This window comes from Ovis canadensis, chromosome 7 (genome assembly GCF_042477335.2).
Source record: "Ovis canadensis isolate MfBH-ARS-UI-01 breed Bighorn chromosome 7, ARS-UI_OviCan_v2, whole genome shotgun sequence".
In the NCBI taxonomy this organism is placed as follows: Eukaryota; Metazoa; Chordata; class Mammalia; order Artiodactyla; family Bovidae; genus Ovis; species Ovis canadensis.
In genome coordinates, this window is record NC_091251.1 from 112546733 (window position 1) to 112567160 (window position 20428).

Consider the following 20428-nt stretch of genomic DNA (forward strand, 5'->3'; position numbering starts at 1 on the left):
AAATCCTGAAAGTAAATGAAATACAATGAATAGATGAGGCGGCCTTCTCACTCGACTGCGGTAGTTTTGTTTCCTCCCAATCATGCCTCCCGTGCGAGGAGAGAAACTGATGCTTTGGATGAAAGAGATCGGTTTCTAAGGACGAGCGTTCGCAAGGGGAAGGACATCTCCGTTCTGCTCCATTACCTTAATTGTCCCTGGGTCTCGTCTAGAGTAACAGGATCAGAGCTCCCTTCTCTAAGACGGGTTTCTCCAAGGCAAAGATGCGTAGCCCTGCCCTGTCCATCTGTGCCCTGGGCCCCGGGTCCCCCTTGCTAACCTGATGGATAAATTAGATCCGCAGACTCAGCTGCCATCTCTGGTGAAAGTGTTAATCGCTCAGTCATGTCTGACTCTTTTTGACTCCTTGGACTATAGCCCACCAGGCTTCTCTCTCCATGGAATTCTCCAGGCAAGAATATTGGAGTGGGTTGTCATTCCCTTCTCCAGGGGATCTTCCCCACCCAGGCATCCAACCTAGTTCTCCCGCATTGCAGGCAGATTCTTTACCATCTGAGCCAGCAGGGCCATCTCTGGAATCACCCTGAAAAATTCACCAGCTTCCTGCTGCCTCTCTCCTCCAACAGGGCTATCCATTGGAAAACATGCTTCTAAACAATGAAATATGAGACACAAGCAATTTCCCCCAAACCTCATGAAACAGAAGAACACTTTAAAAGAGCGAGAGGAATAGAAACACCAGAGTTTCATAATTTAGCAGCACAAGCTGCCTGCCTCAAGCAAGCTGGAGCTCACCACCTTCCCTGGATTCAGACTCTCCCTGCCATCCTTCTGGCTTGTCATGCATAATGGGATGAAACATTTTCCCTCAGTAATCAAGCTGGTAAGCTTCTAGACAGTTAAAAGAAAGCTCCGACTTCAGGGCGATGTTGTGAGCCTTGTTTTGATGCTTCTGGCTCAAAGTTTAGAGGCGTGAAAACAACTTAAGCTGTAGTAACCATGCAGAACCTCGCATTTCAGGTCCTCCTTCCAGACCCACCACCAACAGGGCGTGCCCCTGGGTATTTCGTAATAAAATCCACTTTTGCAACAGCATGGCCGTTCTCTGCCAGCCTCTGCGACTCACGTGCTCCTGAAACAGAACTGTGACCCATGTCTAAAGTTCTCACGCTCGATGTCACTGCAGACTTCCGATGTTTCAGAAAGCCTACGACAGGGGACTTCCCTGGACGTCCAGTGGTTGGACTTGGCCTTCCAGTGTAGGGGATGTGGGTTTGATTCCAGCTTGGGGGGGCTAAGATCCCACTCAAATGCCTTGGGGCCAAACCCCCCCAAAAAACATAAAGCAGAAGCAATACTGTAACAAATTCAATAAAGACTTTTAAAAGAAGAAAGAAGAAAATGTAAGATCATGGAGGAAACCCTCAGGGACAGCTCGTCCTGGAACCTTAGCCTGGAGCTCACGCCTCAGTCCAGCCACAGAGGTCAACCAGCACTTCTGGACACTTGATGCCCAGACAAAAAGCTTTTTCTGTTATTCGACTGGCCCTTTATTATGGTGATCCCCAAACTGTCTTTCCACTGAGCAGGAATCCCTCCCCGCCTCACTGATGAGTCCTTTCTGCCCTGCCACCCACCATCAAGGGGCTGTCCAGCCAAGGCGGGCAGGCGGGCCTTCACCCTGTGCCCGCGGTGGGTCGCCCGACCCCTGGCCCCCAGCGGTCGCTTTTCCCCATTGTCCTTCCTTCTCTCTGGGAGCTCCACCACGGGGCCCTTCTCACAAGTTCCCACAGCAGAGCGGGAGAAATTTGCCAGCTCTCTGCTCTCCCAGCTACCCTCCTTTGAAGGACAGCTGGCCTCTGTCCCTGGACAGGCGTCCAGCCTTGTTGGAGACCTTCGACGTGCAAGGGCCTGGCCCTGAGAACGTTCATTCTGTTTTCTCCCACTCAGCATCGGCTCTCAGATCTTTGTCTGCCTCAGTTGGAGGCCCCGCCCTCGGGGCACACATCCATCCTCTTCCTTGGGGAGGGGAGGGGGTGCGGGCAGGGGCCCCTGGGCCCAGTCCCTCTCTAGCTCGTGTCCTCCATAAAGCTGCACGGGCACGTCGCCCACACGCTGCCCTGCTGCCCTCAGCACACCCTGGGCGAGCCCCACCGTCTGCTTCTGACTTCACACCTTTTTTGACCAGCTGAGCGCATTGGTAATGTGCTCCAGGATAAGTCTATTTCTCAGCAACATCTCTCCTCTGGTCTTACATCAGCTCCGGCGTGCAGCTCTCCTGGCCCCCTCCCTGTTAGAGGCTCTGTTCCTCTCTCTCCCCCTCATCTCACATTCTGCTCGAGAGCCCAGGCTGACATGATCGGAGGGCAGGCTCATGGTGCTGCTTGCGGAGCCTGGCCCTGTTCTGGTCACCGTGGCCCTGGTTCTGAGCCTGGCCCGCCCTTGGCCTGGGTGGTGCCACCCAGAGGCTGTTCCTCTGCCCTCAGTTCCCCCTTCTGCCCCCGACTCCCGATCACAGCATTACTGGTATGCAAAAGGTTGCTCCATGTTTCATTAATTCATCTTGGGTCTTGGGAGTGAAAGGCTTTTTAACCATAGCATGCAAATATATGTAAATTTATACACTTATGCAAAAATGACATGAAAATATGCCTTTAGATTTTTCTGGAAAAAACGTCTGATCACTCTACGAATCCCTCCCTTGTCAACAGCATGACTTTGTAATTCCTCACCCCGTCAGCTCACTGCTCCCTTACTATCTGCCCACACTCAGCTCCCTTATCTTGTGCTAACTCATTATTAATATTAAACACGATTTCTCTTCTTTCTTCTCGCTGTATGTGAATTTAGACGCATCTCTGAAGGCTGAAACTATTAGAAAACTGTCAATTTTTGTTGGAGTTTCATGTATGTTTCTGTTGTCAAGTCCGACCTTACGTTAACTTTAATGCTTTAATGAAAACCATCTGCCTCCAAGTCATTAATGCTTTTTAAACAATATCACCGTGCTTGCATTTCTCTGCACTCATGCCTTTCCTGTGAGCGGGGCTGGTGGAGGGGCTGGCACACATTACCACTGACCTGCTCTCAAAGGGAACACACATCCCTTCCTCGGGGAACAAGCTCACGCCCCCGACCAGGAACCACTCTCCACGTTTAGCATCAACCCCTGGTCTCTACCTGTGACGCAGAACACGGCTTCCTTCTCTCAAGACGGCTCCCTCCAACAGCCCCTCTGCTCCTCCCCTCTCTCTCTGAGCATCAGGGCTGGCGCAGACACGCTTCCTGCCCTCTGGGTTTTTCCATGGCCTGCAGTCGGCCTGTAGGCAGCTCCTTCCTTTGGAATCCCTTGCCTTGATCTTTGGGAGGGGGGGCGGTCCTCTTTGCTGCTCAGGTTCTTCAAACTCCATGTAGCCTTGACCGCCGGCCAGGCAGGCCTCCCTGGTCCCCTCATCACCGCACGGCCTGCTCCCCCAGAGTCAGGTGGGAGCTGACACTCACGTTTGCTTCTGCCTCCTCTGCCGCGTGTCTAGAGCCCTGCCTCTTCCCTGGGGTGTGAGCTGGTGAAAAGACGGCCTCGTCTCCCTGCTGCCCCCTCGTCTTCACTTCTTCCTGATCTTTTTAGGCCCAATCGGCCAGTGCTTACTTGCCCGGTCGGGTCTGACTCTCTGCGACCCCGTGGACTGCAGCCCACCAGGTGCCCCTGTCCATGGGATTCTCCAGGCAAGAATCCCGGAGTGGGCTGCCGTGCCCTCCTCCAGAGGATCTTCCCGGCCCAGGGACGGAACTCATGTCCCCTGCATTGCCGGGTGGATTCTTTACCACTGAGCCAGCAGGGAAGCCCATTGAGACGTCTTAGGGGTTTATTATTATTATTCTTACAGTTTTCTACTGGTGAGACCCCTGAGGGAGCTAATGTCTGCGGGCCAGAGAAGGCTCAGCTGTGGCTCTGGATCCAACAGGCAAGGCTCCGCCATCACCCGGCCCTTGCTCACCAGCTCTCCTAGCCTGGGCCCGCGGCCGCTCCTTTCAGAAGGGAAAGTGCCTGGCATTTGTCAGGAGCTCAGGTGTCTTGACAAGCTCCAAAGGTGAAACTGAAAACCTTCCTGGTGCGATTTTCCTATTCGATCTTTTGTCTCATGTGTTCCCCTTGGGGATGAACAAGAAATACTTCTCTGAATAATTTATAGGCCCCGGGGTAGAAACACGCTGCCTCTTTTTAATAAAAAAGCTGGGTACATGGCCTTGATTATACCTCTTCTGTGATACTTCAGCAAAGGCAGAGAGACCTCAGAAGCTCTTTACAAATTCCTTTAAAAATAGTGAGACAAAGATAAAAAGCCATGTAATGCTTCTAATCAAACAAAAGAATGTTTGTATAATACATACGATTATTTATAAAGCTGTACTGAGCTGTGAAAGGCTCATACAGGGAAGCTGAAAAAACTCAACAGCTGGAATTGCTATAAGGTCTGATTTACTTTTAAAACTGAAAATGGCTGTCTTCGGTTTTCTGCTGAATGAGCACCTCCTGGGTGTCGGGGCTCTCCTAGGCTCGTCACATGGATCGTTTCATGGAGTTCTCACGAGTGAGCTGGGTAAGGAGCGGGTCAAGGCACAGAATCACCGAGGCTCCTGGGGGTGTGTGACCAGCCCACGGTGCCCCAGGACCACAGATGGGGCTGAACTGGAACCCAGAGCTGACTCAGAAGCGCACATGTCGCATGGTCCCTAACAGTGGGCGCCCCAGCCTTCCGTTGAAAACCAGTAGATGCCGTTCAGTTCTGTCTGTGTTTTGCGATGTTACTGTGGGCAATGCCGAGAGAATGGAGGGTTTGGGACCATCTGGAGTACATTTCACTTATTAGTTGCAACACTGCCTCCTCTTAGCCCTGGACAGAACCTCACGGCCTCTCTGGGTGCAAGCCGAATGTTTTCATTTAATGGGAGGCTGGGGTGGCTTCCCTGGGTCCTCGCAGTGTGGGGAGGCTGTCCCCCTCCTCTGACTGGATGTCCCTGCCACCCAGTGGCCTCGGGGACAGGCTGAGCTCTTGGCTCCAAGGGGCCCCCGAAAATGTAAAGTGCTCTGAGTCTTGCCCTGCAGGCTCCCCGGGGTGTGGGCACCCCCAAGGGGGCTGCTCCCCTCAGCGCGGAGACCAAGACGACAGTGATGGCGGCCAGGGCCACAAGCACGTGTTCATTAAGCCCGGAGCCACAGGGAGGCTTGGCTGGCTGGCCCGAGGCCTCGGACCCAGACTCCGCCCTCAGTCAGCCCAGGCGCCCAGGCAGGCCGTGTGCTGCCCGCCCCAGGAGCTCCCCCTGCGCAGACCACCACAGGGACGGCGCACCCGCTGCCCCGAGGGGCACCCCTGCACTCACCAGCCGCTGCATGCTCTTCACGTGGGTGGGGCTGATGGACAAGGCCTCCTCGTACCACCGCCGGGCCTCGTCCACGTTCCCGCGGAGCTCCGCCACCTGGCCGCGCATGTAGAGGACGTTGTGGGACATGGGGAAGAGGTTGGCAGCTTCCTGCGTGCAGGCCATGGCCTCCGCGGGCTTCCCGATGCCGATGTAGACTTCCGCTGTGAGAACGAGAGCACAGGCGGATGCATCCCGGGTCACCGCCCCCCAGACGCCCTGCAGACGGCCGGGGCTCTGGCTGGGACGCTGACCTCCCCCGAGGGAGCCTGGCAGGGGCCCGAGCCCGCCCCAGCCCAAGTGGGAACAGCCGGGTGACAGTCCTTCCTGCCCCCAACAGGGGCACGAGAGTCACGGCCACAGGGCCTCCAAGGAGACACCTGTCAGCACCAAGAGGGGCCTGAGGCCTGCCGGGCCCACTGCCTCCAGAGGACACCCGCCCCGGAGGACTCCCGCCCCTGGAGGACTCCCGTCCCCGGAGGACACCTCCCCCAGGAGGACACCCGCCCCTGGAGGACACCCACACCTGGAGGACTCCCCCCCCCCCCCCCCCCCCCCCCGCCCAGAGGACACCCACCCCAGGCCCACCCAGGACACCGGCCCTCAGTTCTGACGTCCATAGAACGAGGGCTGGCTGAGCCCAAGGACGGGCCAAGCAGAGGTGCACAGCCCCTCAGCGGCAATGGCGCTGCCCCTCGGCCGGTTCTTCTGAAGCCCGCAAGCCTGACAAGGGCCGCGGGTGGAGGCTGACAGGCCTGTGGGTACGAAGTCGAAGTCGGATGGCTGCTCAACCTGACCCTGCCCTGGGCCAAACTGGGAAAGCCGCCGCCTGCGGGGCCTATTCCCTGAGACCGGCACAGCCCGCTGAGACCCCAGGCTGCCATTTCCTCCAGCAGCCCCAAGGCTCCCTCGTCCGCACGCGGGGCCGTGCAGACGCCTGGCGGTCCGACCTCCGCACTGGGCCCACCGCCACCGCCTCCCAGCTCAGGGCCGCCCCTTCCCGTCCTCACCCGTCCTGCCCTGACCACTGCCCTCTGCCCTGGCAGAGAAAGCTGTTTCTGTGCCCACATCTCCAAGCTCCACACATACTAATACGTCGTGTAGAACCGGATGCACACGAGGGTGGGAACGGCGGCAGAACGCAGTGGAAAGGGGCCAGGAGGCGGCCACTCTTCTCACACACCTCTGGCGGCGGCTCCCAGGGGCGCGGCCTCCGCCCCGCTCCTGTCTCCTCCAGCCCCTCCGTGTGTCCCGCGCGGTCACCACCAGAGCAGCCTCCCCGGCACAGCCCTGCGGGGGTCACCCCGTCCCCAAGGTCTCTCGCCCCGGGCAGCCCTCAGCCCGCAGCCCTCCCTGACCCTACAGGCAGGGCCCCTTCACCAGGGCTAAATTCAGGTGAAGGAGAGGGACAAGGGCCTTCTGAGCTCATTAGCAGATGCAGGCCTGGGGAGTCTCCCCCCTTGAATGGTGAGGGGGCTCCTGACCGGGGGACCTGGCCCGGGACGCACACACAGGCTCCCGGGTGCCCGGGGTCCCCGTTCCTGCGTCTGGTTTCAGATACTAATCGGGCTCCTGCCCGGTGTCAGCTGCGAGGCTGAGAACTGGGCCCCGCACTGTGTCTCAGGCTTGGGACCGCGCAGAGGTCCCGGGCGACTGGGGGGTGGGGGCGGGGAGGCGGTCGCTGAGCAGCCTGGACCCCGCCGGCCAGCCGTGCGCCTGGCGCGGGGCTGCGTGTCCCCTGGAGACGGAGACGCTCCCCTCACCGAGGCGCCTGCTCCCCGGGGCTCCGGCTGCCCACGGGCGCTTCTCTGAGACCCGCGGGAGGGCTGCTCCTGGTGCGGATGCCCTCAGACCCCCTTCAGCCGGCCGCTGGCAGGGGCGGGGGGAGGAAAAGGCAAGTGGGGACCAGCTTCCCCCGGAGCCTGTGGGCTCCCTGACCCTGCAAACCACTCCCTCACCCCAAGCCCTGCTTCTCCAGGGAGAGGAGCCTGGTGCCTGGAAAACAAGCTGGGCAAGCTGGTGCTGGCTTCCTGGGCAGCACGAAGGCTCCCCTGCCTTTGTGAATCGGCTCTTTCATGTGGAAATTCCATGAGGGCTAAGAGGACAGAGGTCCTGCGAACCGACGAGCTTCCTGCCTCCTGGCAGAGTCAGCAGGCCTGGGGAGGCCGCCACCCTTGTCCGCTCCCACGGGAACGGCCCTTCATTGCTTCTGCTTTGGGGGGCTCAGGAAGGGGAAGGAGGCAGGGGCTCTGCTTTCATGGGGGGGGTCCCGGCCCTGCGCCCCTCTAGGACCCCACGCCAGGCCTGCAGTCCCTGCGAGGAGTGCAGCCCATGTCCTGCCCTCGTGGAGGCCCTGTCAGGGTCCTGCTGCACATTTGACATTTGTTTCCGAGTTTGCAAACGGCTGTGTCCACTGTCAAGGGCGACCCCTTTGCATCGGCGATGGCGAGACTCGGGCACTGTGTGTCACCGCGTTTGTGACACACTTTGTCCCCGGCCCCGCTGTTTTCCTGTCCCTGCTGCTTCCTGAGCCCCGACCTCGGCTGACCCTGACTCGCCACCCGAGGAGCTCCCAGCCCCTAGCCTCTGTCCTTGACCCCTGCTGTCCCCTCTTGGCCCCTCAGGGGTCCCCCTGCGAGGACTGTGCCCCCCACCCCCACCAGGGCGGCCCCCTCCCCAACGCTCCACTGACATGCCCATCTGTGTCACCAACTCCTGGATCCCAAACCCAGCACAGGCTCCTGTCTCCTCCTTATCCACCCTCAGCACCTCCCAGCTCCTATGTCCACTGAAAACTCACTGCTTATTCACAGAGTGGAGAGGGAAGGGGCAGGGGCAGGGGACTGAGACACACAGACTATTAGGGATGAAAGAGCCTACGAGGATGTGTTGTACAACACGGGGCTGCGGGGAACATTTGATAACACTATGGAGTGTATTATAATGTGACATACAATTAATATGTACACATACTATAATGTGTTATAATTAATATCTATACTATTCTAATGTACACAGGCGTAGCGGGTGCGTATATATTATATGCCTAATATGATACATGGACAGTGTGTGTATACTCAGTCGTGTCCGACTCTGAGGCCTCCTGGACCGTCGCCCGCCAGGCTCCGCTGTCCACGGGATTTTTCAGGCAAGAATGCAGGAGTGGGTTGCCCTGCCCTCCTCCAGGGGACCTTCCTGACCAGGGATCAAACCAGGTCTCATCACCCTTGCATTGTGGGCAGGCCCTTTACCACCAGCACCACCTGGGAAGCCCTGTATAGTATTCAGCATACATTACTTATCATATTTTATTTTATACATGGAGTATAACCTTTAAAAACACATTAAAAACACAAGGCTGATTCAGAAATCGCTATCTTGTAAGCTCCTGAGTGATCGCCGCCTGCTGAGCACGCTCGCGCGTCACCGCGACTGTCGGGACGGTGTCACTTTGCAGGGAGAGCAGCAGGCCTGGGGAACCAGGTTCTGGCAGACGGCGGCGGGGCTGGGGTCTCCGTGAGTCCAGCCCGGGACCCAAGCCCCCGGGGTCCCCTGCTGCGGGGACAGCACCCCCTCGCTTCCCCCACCTTGCTGACCACTCCCTTGCCACTGGCTTGGCGTTCCTCTCCTCCCCCGTTTTTTGGGGTGCTGCACTGGACCCCAGTGGTGGGGAGAGGGCCCTCCAGTCGCAGCCCAGGAGCTCTCAGGTGTGGCCTGTGGGGTCCAGTTCCCTGACCAGGGAAGGAACCGGGGCCCCTGCATCCGGGGCGTGGAGTCTTAGAACTGGACCCCCAGGGACGCCCCTTCAGGTCTGGGTCCTGGCTGTCCCTTCCTCCATCAGCCTTCCCGCCCAGGCCTTCCCGTCACATTCCTCGGCTTTAAAGCGCCACCCACGACTTCCTGTTTCCTGCCCAAACCTCGAGCGAGGGTTGAACATCCACCCGCCTGTTCCCCCACCCAGGCCGCCAGTGGCGGGAAGCAGAATCGCCGCCACACGCGGAATCCTCCGCGCGCGCCTCATCCCGCAGCGGCTCCTCTGCGTCCGCTCATCAGCTTCACCCGGGGGGCGGCTCGGGCGCCCCCTCCGCGGCCCGGAGCGCCCGCGGTCCAGGAGCAGCGCCCCCGGCCCCGCGGGCCCCCGCGCTCCGCGGGCCCGGTCCGACCGCCGCCCTCCCGCGTGGGCGCCCACTCCCGCCGCCGCGCTCCGCGGGCCTGCTCTGATGGCGCCCCTCCGGTCCTTCCGCGCCCGGGGCCACCTCCCGTCTCGTTCTCCCGAGCCCGCCCCGCCGCCCCGCCGCCCCGGGGCCCTCGGCACGCGAGCCCAGCGCGGCTGAAGCGCACACTCCACGAAGGGAGACCCGCCGGCGCGGGGCCGCTCCAGAGCCTGAAGCTCAGACGCGCCGGCGGGCTCCGGGCTGCGGGCGCCGCCCTGGCCCTGGATTCCGGACTCTCCCGGTGTCAGCCGTGTGACCCCAGCGGGGTGACGGGAGGCCTGTCTTGCCGTTTCTTGGGTAAAGCGGGGTGACTGAAGGCAGGTATGCCTCATACGGCCGCGCTTCCCCAGCGGCTCGTCGGTAAGGAGTCCCCCGGCAATACAGGAGCCGCGGGAGACGCGGGTTCAGCTCCTGGGTCGGGAAGATCCCTGGAGCAGGAAATGGCAACCCGCTCCAGTACTCTTGCCTGGAGAATCCCATGGACTGAGGGGACTGGTGGGCTACAGTCCATGCGATTGCTGAGTTGGAGACGGCTGAGCATTTTAAATGGCTACTGCAAGGAGCAGACAAGCTGAGACGCATGCACTCCTGAGAGAAGATGCGGCGGGCGGTGCTTGGCAAACCGCAGCCAGCTGCAGGCTGCACACCGGGAATCCAACCTTCCCCCAACCCACCTCCAGGGCAGGGTAGGGGCAGGGCCGGCGGGGCTGACCCATGGAGACTGGCATGAGGGCAGCCTGACCCCTGGGCACTGAGGCTCCCTCCCGCAGGCACGCCCTGTGCAGGGACCCTCATGCCACCTGTCTGTGAGTTGTCTCCATCCTGGCCTGGTGCCCAGGCCACTGGCTCACCCTGCGACCCCACCAAAGCACCTCCGGGCAGCCGGGACGAAGCAGGCAGGGGGCAGGGCGGAAGGGACAGGCCAGCCGGGGCCAAGGGACTTGTGAGGGCCACAGCTCCACACTCGCAGCAGAAATCCAAAAATCTTATCTTGCACATCTAAGAATAGCCGCTGGTTTTGACGGTGAGAGGTGCCAAAGCGAAAGCTATAATTATTAGTAAGTAACAAGCAGAAATTATCCACCTACCGCAAAGTCATTTTTAGCTGCCATCCCCAAAGAGGGTGCTGAAGGGTGGGCACCAAGAAGCTGCTTGGTTTGAGAAAGACCCTGGTTCAGCCCGTGACTGTGAATGTATGAATTTCCAACAGCTGGTGACCACGTGCGTGTGCTTCTAAAGAAACAGGTCTATGACTCCCAGAGAGATACGTCTTGAGGTGCAACTACCGTCACGTGCTTTAACTCAGCCCTCCTGACTCCTGTCTCAATGAGACTCCAGAGGAGCTGGCTCCTCTCTGGCCTGGGTTTCCCTTCTGTGCAACAGAGGAAAACACCCCTTCTGACCTTCTTTACAAGATGGTGTATATATTACAAACAGCACTGGAACATACTTGGAACTTTTAGGGAAAGAGACCGTAAAAATGGGCAGTTGCTTTTGAAACATCGTGTGATGCCCAGATGCTATAAAGAAAAGATTGATAAATGTAAAAAAAAAAAAAAAATCGGCAAAAAAATCACAACAACAAAACCCTAAAACACAAACTAAATGAGAGAAAAGATAGCGCATATGACGCAAGGCAACTTTCTCTGGCACACAGCCAGCGCTCACAGGTCAGAAAGAAATGCTCAGCATCTAAGGAGGTAAACGGCAGGACCCACGAGCAGACAATGAAGCCCCACTTTCCCCTGTCAGACTGACCACCACCTGGAAGTCGGACAACTCGCTGTGCTATAAAGATGGGAGGAAATACATACATATATTTATTTATATATAAAGATGGGAGGAAATATATATATATATATAAAGGGAGGAAATATATATATATATTTATATATAAAGATGGGAGGAAATGGCCTTTCGCATCTTGTTGCTATTGAGTCGCTAAGTTGTATCCAACCCAGGGACTGTAGCCTGCCGGGCTCCTCCGTCCATGCAATTTTCTAGGCAAGGACACTGGAGTGGGTTGCCATTTCCTTCTCCAGGGCATCTCTCCGACCCGGGGATTGAACCCGGGTCTTCTGCATTGCAGGCAGATTCTTTGCCGCTGAGCCACAGGGCAGTCCTGGCACCTTGCTGGCCGGAATGCAAACTGGCACAGCTGCGGAAGGAAGCGCGACAGACTTTACCAGGCCTGAAGAGTGACCTTTGATCCATCAATTCCACTTTCAGGGATTAGCCTGACACAGAAGGACTGACGCCGAAGCTGAAGCTCCAGTACTGTGGCCCCCTGATGCGAAGAGCTGACTCAACGGAAAAGACCCTGATGCTGGGAAAGATTGAGGGCAGGAGGAGAAGGGGGCGGCAGAGGATGAGATGGTTGGACGGCACCGCCGACTCAATGGACATGGGTTTGGGTGGACTCCGGGAGCTGGTGATGGACACGAGGCCTGCGTGCTGCGGTTCATGGGGTCACAGAGTCGGACACGACTGAGCGGCTGAACTGAACTCACGCAGCACGATGTACGGAAGGCTATTGCTGACGCACTGTCTGTAACAGAAGAATAAAAACCAGAAAGAATCTAAACGGGAGCCAGCGGATCACTGGTTAGACGGTGGTCAGTTCACACAATGGGTTCGGTCTCTGATGTGACAGGTAGCGGTCTCCACGAGAGTCACCCCTCTGGCGGGTGTGCAGCTGCTCACTGGTGGCCGTGGAGGGGGGTGACCAGTGCTCATCGTGGGGGACGCCTCCATCCCGTGTCTTTTGTGCCCTTTAGATGGTGTACCATGAGCTTGGATTATTTTTTCAAACATAATTTAAATGAAATTGTCACATTCAGTTCAGTTCAGTCGCTCAGTCGTGTCTGACTCTTTGCGACCCCATGAATCGCAGCACGCCAGGCCTGCCTGTCCATCACCATCTCCCGGAGTTCGCTCAGACTCACGTCCATCGAGTCCGTGATGCCATCCAGCCATCTCATCCTCGGTCGTCTCCTTCTTCTGCCCGCAATCCCTCCCAGCATCAGAGTCTTTTCCAATGAGTCAACTCTTGGCATGAGGTGGCCAAAGTACTGGAGTTTCAGCTTTAGCATCATTCCATCCAAAGAAATCTCAGGGCTGATCTCCTTTAGGATGGACTGGTTGGATCTCCTTACAGTCCAAGGGACTCTCAAGAGTCTTCTCCAACACCACAGTTCAAAAGCATCAATTCTTCGGCACTCAGCCTTCTTCACAGTCCAACTCTCACATCCATACATGACCACAGGAAAAACCATAGCCTTGACTAGACAGACCTTAGCCGGCAAAGTAATGTCTCTGCTTTTGAATATGCTATCTAGGTTGGTCATAACTTTTCTTCCAAGGAGTAAGCGTCTTTTAATTTCATGGCTGCAGTCACCATCTGCAGTGATTTGGGAGCCCCCAAAAATAAAGTCTGATACTGTTTCCACTGTTTCCCCATCTATTTCCCATGAAGTGATGGGACTGGATGCCATGATCTTCGTTTTCTGAATGTTGAGCTTTAAGCCAACTTTTTCACCCTCCTCTTTTACTTTCATCAAGAGGCTTTTTAGTTCCCCCTCACTTTCTGCCATAAGGGTGGTGTCATCTGCATATCTGAGGTGATTGATATTTCTCCCAGCAATCTTGATTCCAGCTTGTGCTTCTTCCAGTCCAGCGTTTCTCATGATGTACTCTGCATAGAAGTTAAATAAGCAGAGTGACAATATACAGCCTTGACGTACTCCTTTCCCTATTTGGAACCAGTCTGTTGTTCCATGTCCAGTTCTAACTGTTGCTTCCTGACCTGCATACAGATTTCTCAAGAGGCAGGTCAGGTGGTCTGGTGGTATTCCCATCTCTGGAAGAATTTTCCACAGTTGATTGTGATCCACACAGTCAAAGGCTTTGGCATAGTCAATAAAGCAGAAACCGATGTTTTTCTGGAACTCTCTTGCTTTTTCGATGATCCAGTGGATGTTGGCAATTTGATCTCTGGTTCCTCTGCCTTTTCTAAAATCAGCTTGAACATCAGGGAGTTCACGGTTCACGTATTGCTGAAGCCTGGCTTGGAGAATTTTGAGCATTACTTTACTAGTATGTGAGATGAGTGCAATTGTGAGGTAGTTTGAGCATTCTTTTGCATAGGTTCAGACAAGCCAAGTGGCTGAACACAGACAACCCGCGTGGGTCGGCCGCCGGGTGTCCCAGGAGGAGCCGGGGGCTCTGGGTCAGAAGTGCCAGGCGGAGGTCGCCCCGGGGCTGAGCACCCCTGCTCTCCTGGGCTGGGCTCCCTGCAGGGCTGGCGGCTGGCCCCTCAGAGCAGCAGAGGCTCGGGGCTCCCGCTCACGACCTCTCTGCCTTTCAGACACACACCCCGTGGCACAGGACCTGCTTGTATGACAGGCTGGACGTCTGGGTCACCTCAGAGTGGCCTCACCTGCCACTCTCAAACCTGGGGCCACCTCCATCAGGCCCGCCTCACCAGCTCCCGCTACACTCAGACCACAGGAGACAAGAGGCCCATAGGCCACAGAAAGACCAGCCTGGGGTCCTGGGCCTTGATCTAGCTTCCTCTGAAACCTGCGACGTTTATAGAAGCTGGCGGTATTGCCGGAGCTGATGATGGACACAGATGTTCCCTGGTTTCCATACGTTCTCAAAAAATGTGGGTCACTTTTATTTTGCCTCCCAGAGCAGCCAAGCTCAAACCACATATGGTAAAACCTTACGTTTCAGTGGAAGGTTGTTGTATGAATTCTTTCTGAATTTACCTCTTCAAAGACTAGGTTGACTATATGACACAATTCTAATCTTGACTCAAACAAAGTCAGTGCTTTGGAAGAGTCAATAGGGCATCAACCCTATAAGATTCTAATTTATGCCACTTTTCATGCTATATATGTGTGATTTATACTCTGCTCGGAGTTTATATGGCAGGTACAACGTTTGCTTTCCAGAATTCAATTCCACCAACTCCCAGAATGTTAAAAGCCATACCCATTAATAGCAATGAGAGCTCTATTCTTTCTTATAGGCTATGGCAATGAGAAATGGATGTCACATGATTAGTAAAACTTCTAGGACAACTCCAAATGGAATCTTAGCTGCCAAGTTCATCAATGCTCTCAGAAGCAGATACAGTTTCTTCCCAAGAGTCATGGCAGGTCATGCCAAGAGGAGCAAAGTGTGGCCTTACCACACATCGGGCGGGCGAAGGTGTCCTGAACTCACTGACCCTCATCCAGGTCATCAGCATTTCTGAGACACAAGCAAGAACGGCAGGGCCTGAGGGGTCAGGGGAGCTGGCTCCAGCCTGGAAGGGTCCCCAGCAGCCCTCTGGCTTTTCAGACTTTGGCCCTTCAAAAACTCAACTTCAGGGATTCCCCGGAAGGCCAGTAGCTAAGACTCCATGCTCCCAGCACAGGGGGCTCGGGTTGGATCCCTGGTCAGGGAACTGGACCCCGTGTGCCACAGCTGAGAGTTTGCACAAAGCGACCGAAGGTCCTGCCACCGCAGCTGACACCTGCGCAGCCAAATAAACGCCCATTAAAGACAACAACAGTAACCCGACTTCAGGCCCGTTTTAAAGGACAGCCTGCCCCTCCACTAGCCCGCAGGTTCAGGCAGCCTCACCTGACCTGGACACTAAAGAGAACCCCTTCTCGTTCTGTTTTTCGCCATCAGTGCTCATGAGGGTGACGGAAGAGGACAGTCATTACGTCCTAGACTGGGGACCGGGCTCTTCTGCAAGCAAGCTGCAAGGGAGGCTTCATAGCTGCTCCCGGGTCCTCAGCATCAGCCCGTCTAGAGCCCCCGTGAGGCCGAACGCTGGCAAGCGTCTGCGCAGGGGAACAATGAGCAGGGCCGTGAGTCAGCCCGCGTCTGTGCTTCTGCTTAGAAGAATATAATTTGTTAATTTACGGGCATTGTTACTGCTTGCAGAAGGCACTGGCTGAGCTTGGCTCTGGGACATGCCCAAGCCAGGTAAATAAACCCACCTGTGTCTTCTTATGCAAAGGTCGCAAACAAGGTGGCGCATCCTACAATTAGCCCTGGCACAAGCAGACCAAACAGATGGGCAGGGGTGGGTAAGAAGCGCTTTCCCCAGCCAGATCGGGGCTTTCACCGGGCACCCAGGAGCCAAGCCTGGGAAGGCCTGGCAGGTCCAGGGCTAAAACATGAGAAACGCAAGTGATCGTTCACACGGAACTACACTCCTGCAAGCAAGTCAGCCGCCGTCACTGGCTCCCTACAGGGGCCTCTCACGGTGAAAATGCCCGGGGGCTGGATTTCCTTGGGGGACTTCCTAGCTATGCAGAAGCAGCCGTGAGAAAATGGGGAGGTCACACCTGCTTTCTGGGCTAGCGTCCCGTCCCGCAGCCAAGGGTACCCGCCTTGCTCTCTGAGGCTCACCAGGAGCGCCGTCAGAGAGGGGAGCCTGGACACAAGGGTGCAGCCCCTTCCCCGGCCTAGATGAAGACGTCTTTGTCACCCAGACCCCCGACCCCTCTCCCAGGGTCTCTGGGATGTCACTGCTAGAGTGCGCGGGGCGCTGAGCTCATCACCCCAGGAGAGGGTACAGTGAACCCCGCGGCGCAGAGGAGGAAACGGAAGCTCAGAGCTGAAGCAGGACCGCCGGACCTCCGGGTACCCTGCAGAGGCGGTCTGGGGAGCAGTGGGCCTGCTCCCGCGTGAACGCTGCCGCCCCGGGCGCATGCCCCCCTCGGCGCAGCGGCAGTTGGGGTGGGGCAGGGGGCAGAGCAGTACCTGCGTGCAGCCAGATCTGCGCCAGCGTCATCCAGGGGTGCAAGGGGCCCTGCTTGGGGGCGCTGCTCTGCAGGGACGAGGCCACTTCTGACAGCGCCTGCTCCACTCTGGAGGCCGCGACTGATGTGGCGTGGATGGAGCCTGCGGGGTTGGGGTGGGGGTTTGAGAAAACGGTGTCAGAGGCGAAAGGACAGACCAAACCAGCCAACCCCACACACCCCGCAGCCCCCACATAGACACGAGACCAAGACGCACGCACGTCCCTCCCCCGGGGTGTCTGAGTTTCGAGGGTCACACCCCATGCGACCGCTGGGGCCTGGCATCCTAGTTTCTGTCCTTGGTCTTAGTTCCTGTCCTTGCTTCTGCTGCCCTCTGAGTCACTGCAGAGCTTAGACTGCAGAGCGACTCTCTAGGAGCCTCGAGTGGGCTAACGGGGACGCCGGCAGAGACGCGCTGCTGAACCCGGTGCGCTTGAAGGGAGACCTAGGCAGGCGCCAGAGCACCCTCCCGGGGCCTGGGCCTGGAGACTCCCCGGGGGTCAGGGGAGGGACCACCCTGGTCTGCTGCGGAGGGTCCCGCCTGGCGGGTTTTGCTCTCAAGACACACCCAGCAACCGCCCACTTTGTTCGCTGGCCTTTGAAGGATCTGGGGCCATAGTCTAGGATGCAGCTTGAAAGCTACAGAAGCACTTTGCCCGCTGTGTAAGCAGACGGCCACCGCCGAGGCTAACACCAGCCTGCTGGAGGTCAGGCCGCCGCAGAGGGGCTGCGCCTGCCTTACTCTTCTGTAAAAGCTGCTCTTCTGAGGGGCTGGGGCAGGCCGCCGTCCCGACAGGTTCACTAGCCTGAGGGATCTGGCCAAAGGGCTGCTACTCAGACATCAAATGAGTCAAACCACACGTTCTTCCCACGCTGACCTGGGGAACTCCTGCCAGACAGAGGCCACCTTCCGAAACGGGGGTCTCTCCCCACCTCTTTCCCACATCCCCTCTTGGAGGAATGGTTTCAGAACCGAGAACAGGAGTCTCAGTTATTTCAGATTGAAAACTCGTGACATTTATATTCACCGGCAACACTCTTAATTTATAGCTCCTCCTCAAGCGTAATACAGGGATAAACATTCCAGCCCTGTCGGTGGCAACTATCAACTTATCACGAGGTTGAAAATGGTGATTATAGAGAGATACACGCTGACTACTCAAATAAACCAAGTTGGGTCTACTCTGGGTAAGAGGAGACTGTGAGCATAAAAATAATTTCTGCTGGGGCTTTCAAATGTACCATAATTCATTCATTTTTAAGAGTATTTGCAGTGATAAACTGGCCATCCATATTGTGTTTTGACAGTCCCAACATGAAGGAATGTGGATTTTTCTCAATATACTCAAATCCTGCGGTGGGAGGGGGTTGGTGGAAGCGAAATGTGGGAGGGGGCTGGGGACCCCAGAATCCAGCTTCTGTGGACAATCCCCACACAGACAGCACCCACAGGAACATGTAAGAGGGCGGCTCTGGAGAAGGACCAGGGAGGCCTCCAGAGTCAGCGCTGCCCTGTGAGGAGGCCCATGAGGCCAAGTTCAAAGGTAACGCAGGAGAGCTGATGGAGCTCAGCTAAGAACTGACTGTGCGGAGACCAAGCATGTCAGACTACTTAAAAAAAACCCTAAGCAGCAAGATGATGAAACTGCTGTTGGTTTGGGGGGTCTTGTTCTGTTTTCAACCTCTTTATGGAAAATCAGCGTTTTAACTTTGATAACAAGGATGAACGTAGCTTCTCTGAGATTTTTAATAGCAACGATTAGTTAAATAAATGAAACTGCTGTTGCTACATCCTGACGCTGTTACTAAGCTGGCTTACCTCTCACTGACTACCTCCAACAGGGGTTCTCAACCTTGGCTTCACATTAGAATCACTTATGGATTAAAAACACGACCACGATCCCATAGCTACAGCATCACTGACGCTGGAGGGGGGTGGGGCAGCCATCTATTCGTTACTAGCCCAGGCAACACCAACGCACAGCTAAGACTGAGGCCCCGACCTGGGGAGACGGGCAGAGGGTGTTATTAGAAGACGGTGGGTCAAGAAAAGCCTGCGGGCTTCGGCCCCACAGCTCAGCCAGCTTGAGTGGTCCTGCCTCCCTGCAGCCCAGCGACCTGGGGAAAGGGGACCAGGAAGCTCTTGTTCTTTAGGACAGAGGTTCTCAGAGCCCTCTCATCTCAGAATCTCTTTGGACTCTGCGAAGTCATTTTCTTTAATTAATTAATTAATTTGGCTGCACCGGGTCTCAGCCAAGGCATACGGGATCTATCTCCCTGACTGGGCCCCTGTATCAGGAGTGTGGAGACTTAGCCTCTGGATCGCCAGGGAAGTCCCTCTGCAAATTTTTTGCAAGCCCTCTCAAGAGATCTTGTTTGCGTGGGTTATATCCATTGATACTGAAATCAAAAATGAAATCAAAACTGAGAAATGCTTAAAATGTTTCATTGAAAAAATAATAATAAACCACTGCTCTAGAAAAATTCTATGCATTTTCTGCAAAATTCTCAGACTCCTTGGCTACAAGGATTTGTGACTTTTAGACAAGGGGCTAATTTTGCTTTTCAGATGATCTGTTTGATTCACAAACGAACTTCTCAGAAATAATGTCAAAGTTCCTTCTCTTCGTAATATCTATACACACTGGGGCTTCCCTGCTGGTTCAGGTGGTGAAGCATCTGCCTGAATGACCCAGGTTTCATCCCTGGGTCAGGAAGAAGATCCCCTGGAGAAGGAAATGGCAACTTACTCCAGTATTCTTTCCTGGAGAATCCCATGGACGGAGGAGCCTGGCGGGCTACAGTCTTTGCTACAGTCGCAGAGTCAGACACAACTGAGCGACTTCTCTCACTCGCGGACACAACTAAATTCATTATTTCTTCACGTACGAACGTTTCACTGTGAAGAAGGCCCGGCAAACGACGATGCCAGCAGTGGTGATTATCAGTTTCAGTGAACTAGTTTTGACTGTCATTTTTGATTATCAGTCTTAGAGGCCTGATCCAGGCACTCTGGTGTGCAGTCTATGTATATTGCTTCATTTAATTCTTAAACAATTCTCTGAGGCAGGTAACACTGTTACCTACACTGTTTAGACGACAAAACTGAGATTTAGTGAGTAAGTTAGCCAAATGCATATAGCCAGCAGGTGACTCAGACACTAGTCTAACTGCAAATCTAGGCTCTAAATCCAGCTCCGATACCGCCTCCTCCAGGAAGGCTGCCATGAGACTTTGGTTCCTCCTCCCTACCAGCCTCGGGCAAAACGTTAGACCTCGGGACCTCAGTGCCCCATATCCTCCTGTGGCCACGGTGATCCCTGTACCGACCACACTGTTTTACGTTAAAGTTAACGTAACTGTCTCTCTTATGGGACTGGGTGGTTCTGGAAGACAGGAGTTATGTCCTCCATTTAGGTATTTTGAAAGTGAAGTGAAAGTCACTCAGTGGTGTCCGACTCTTAGTGACCCCATGGACTCTTCAGTCCATGGGATTCTCCAGGCCAGAATACTGGAGTGGGTGGCTTTTCCCTTCTGCAGGGGATCTTCCCAACCCAGGGGTGGAACACAGGTCTCCCGCACTGCAGGTGGAGTCCTCACCAGCTGAGCCACCAGGGAAGCCTGCTAGGTATTTTAGGGGCTAAGAATGCCAGGCCCCTGAAATGTGCTTGGTAAATGCTCGTGGAACGAATGAGTGATGAGTGAAGACTTGTCACGGTACGAAACCTGGAAGAGAGCGGCCCCCTTCGAGGGATCCACGTCTGGGTGCCCTACCCTCCCTCCCTGATGGCCCAGGGGCCAGAACCTTCCCCGTCTCAAAGGGCTCCTCCCAACCACTGGCACTAAGACTGACCGTGGTGCACTCCCGAATTAACACTGCTCTTACCTAGGGGCTTCCCAGCTCCAGGGTAACTCACCCCCTTACAAAGGGAGGGTGACTGAGGTTCATCAGAAACAACTGTTTCCTTCCTAGATGATCCCTTTTCACAC

The 20428-nt window shown here is 55.9% G+C and overlaps 1 protein-coding gene across 6 annotated transcripts in view; it reads right to left on the bottom strand.

The window, feature by feature from the left end:
- TTC7B (tetratricopeptide repeat domain 7B) overlaps window positions 1-20428 on the bottom strand; it is a 270410-nt gene that overhangs the window by 18552 nt on the left and 231430 nt on the right. For all 6 annotated transcript variants that reach the window (XM_069597264.1, XM_069597263.1, XM_069597261.1 and 3 more), the window contains 2 exons: window positions 16401-16541; window positions 5380-5582 (listed from right to left, as the gene is read on the bottom strand). In XM_069597264.1, coding sequence (XP_069453365.1) covers window positions 5380-5582; window positions 16401-16541 — 344 coding nt within the window. The remainder of the gene's footprint in view (window positions 1-5379; window positions 5583-16400; window positions 16542-20428) is intronic.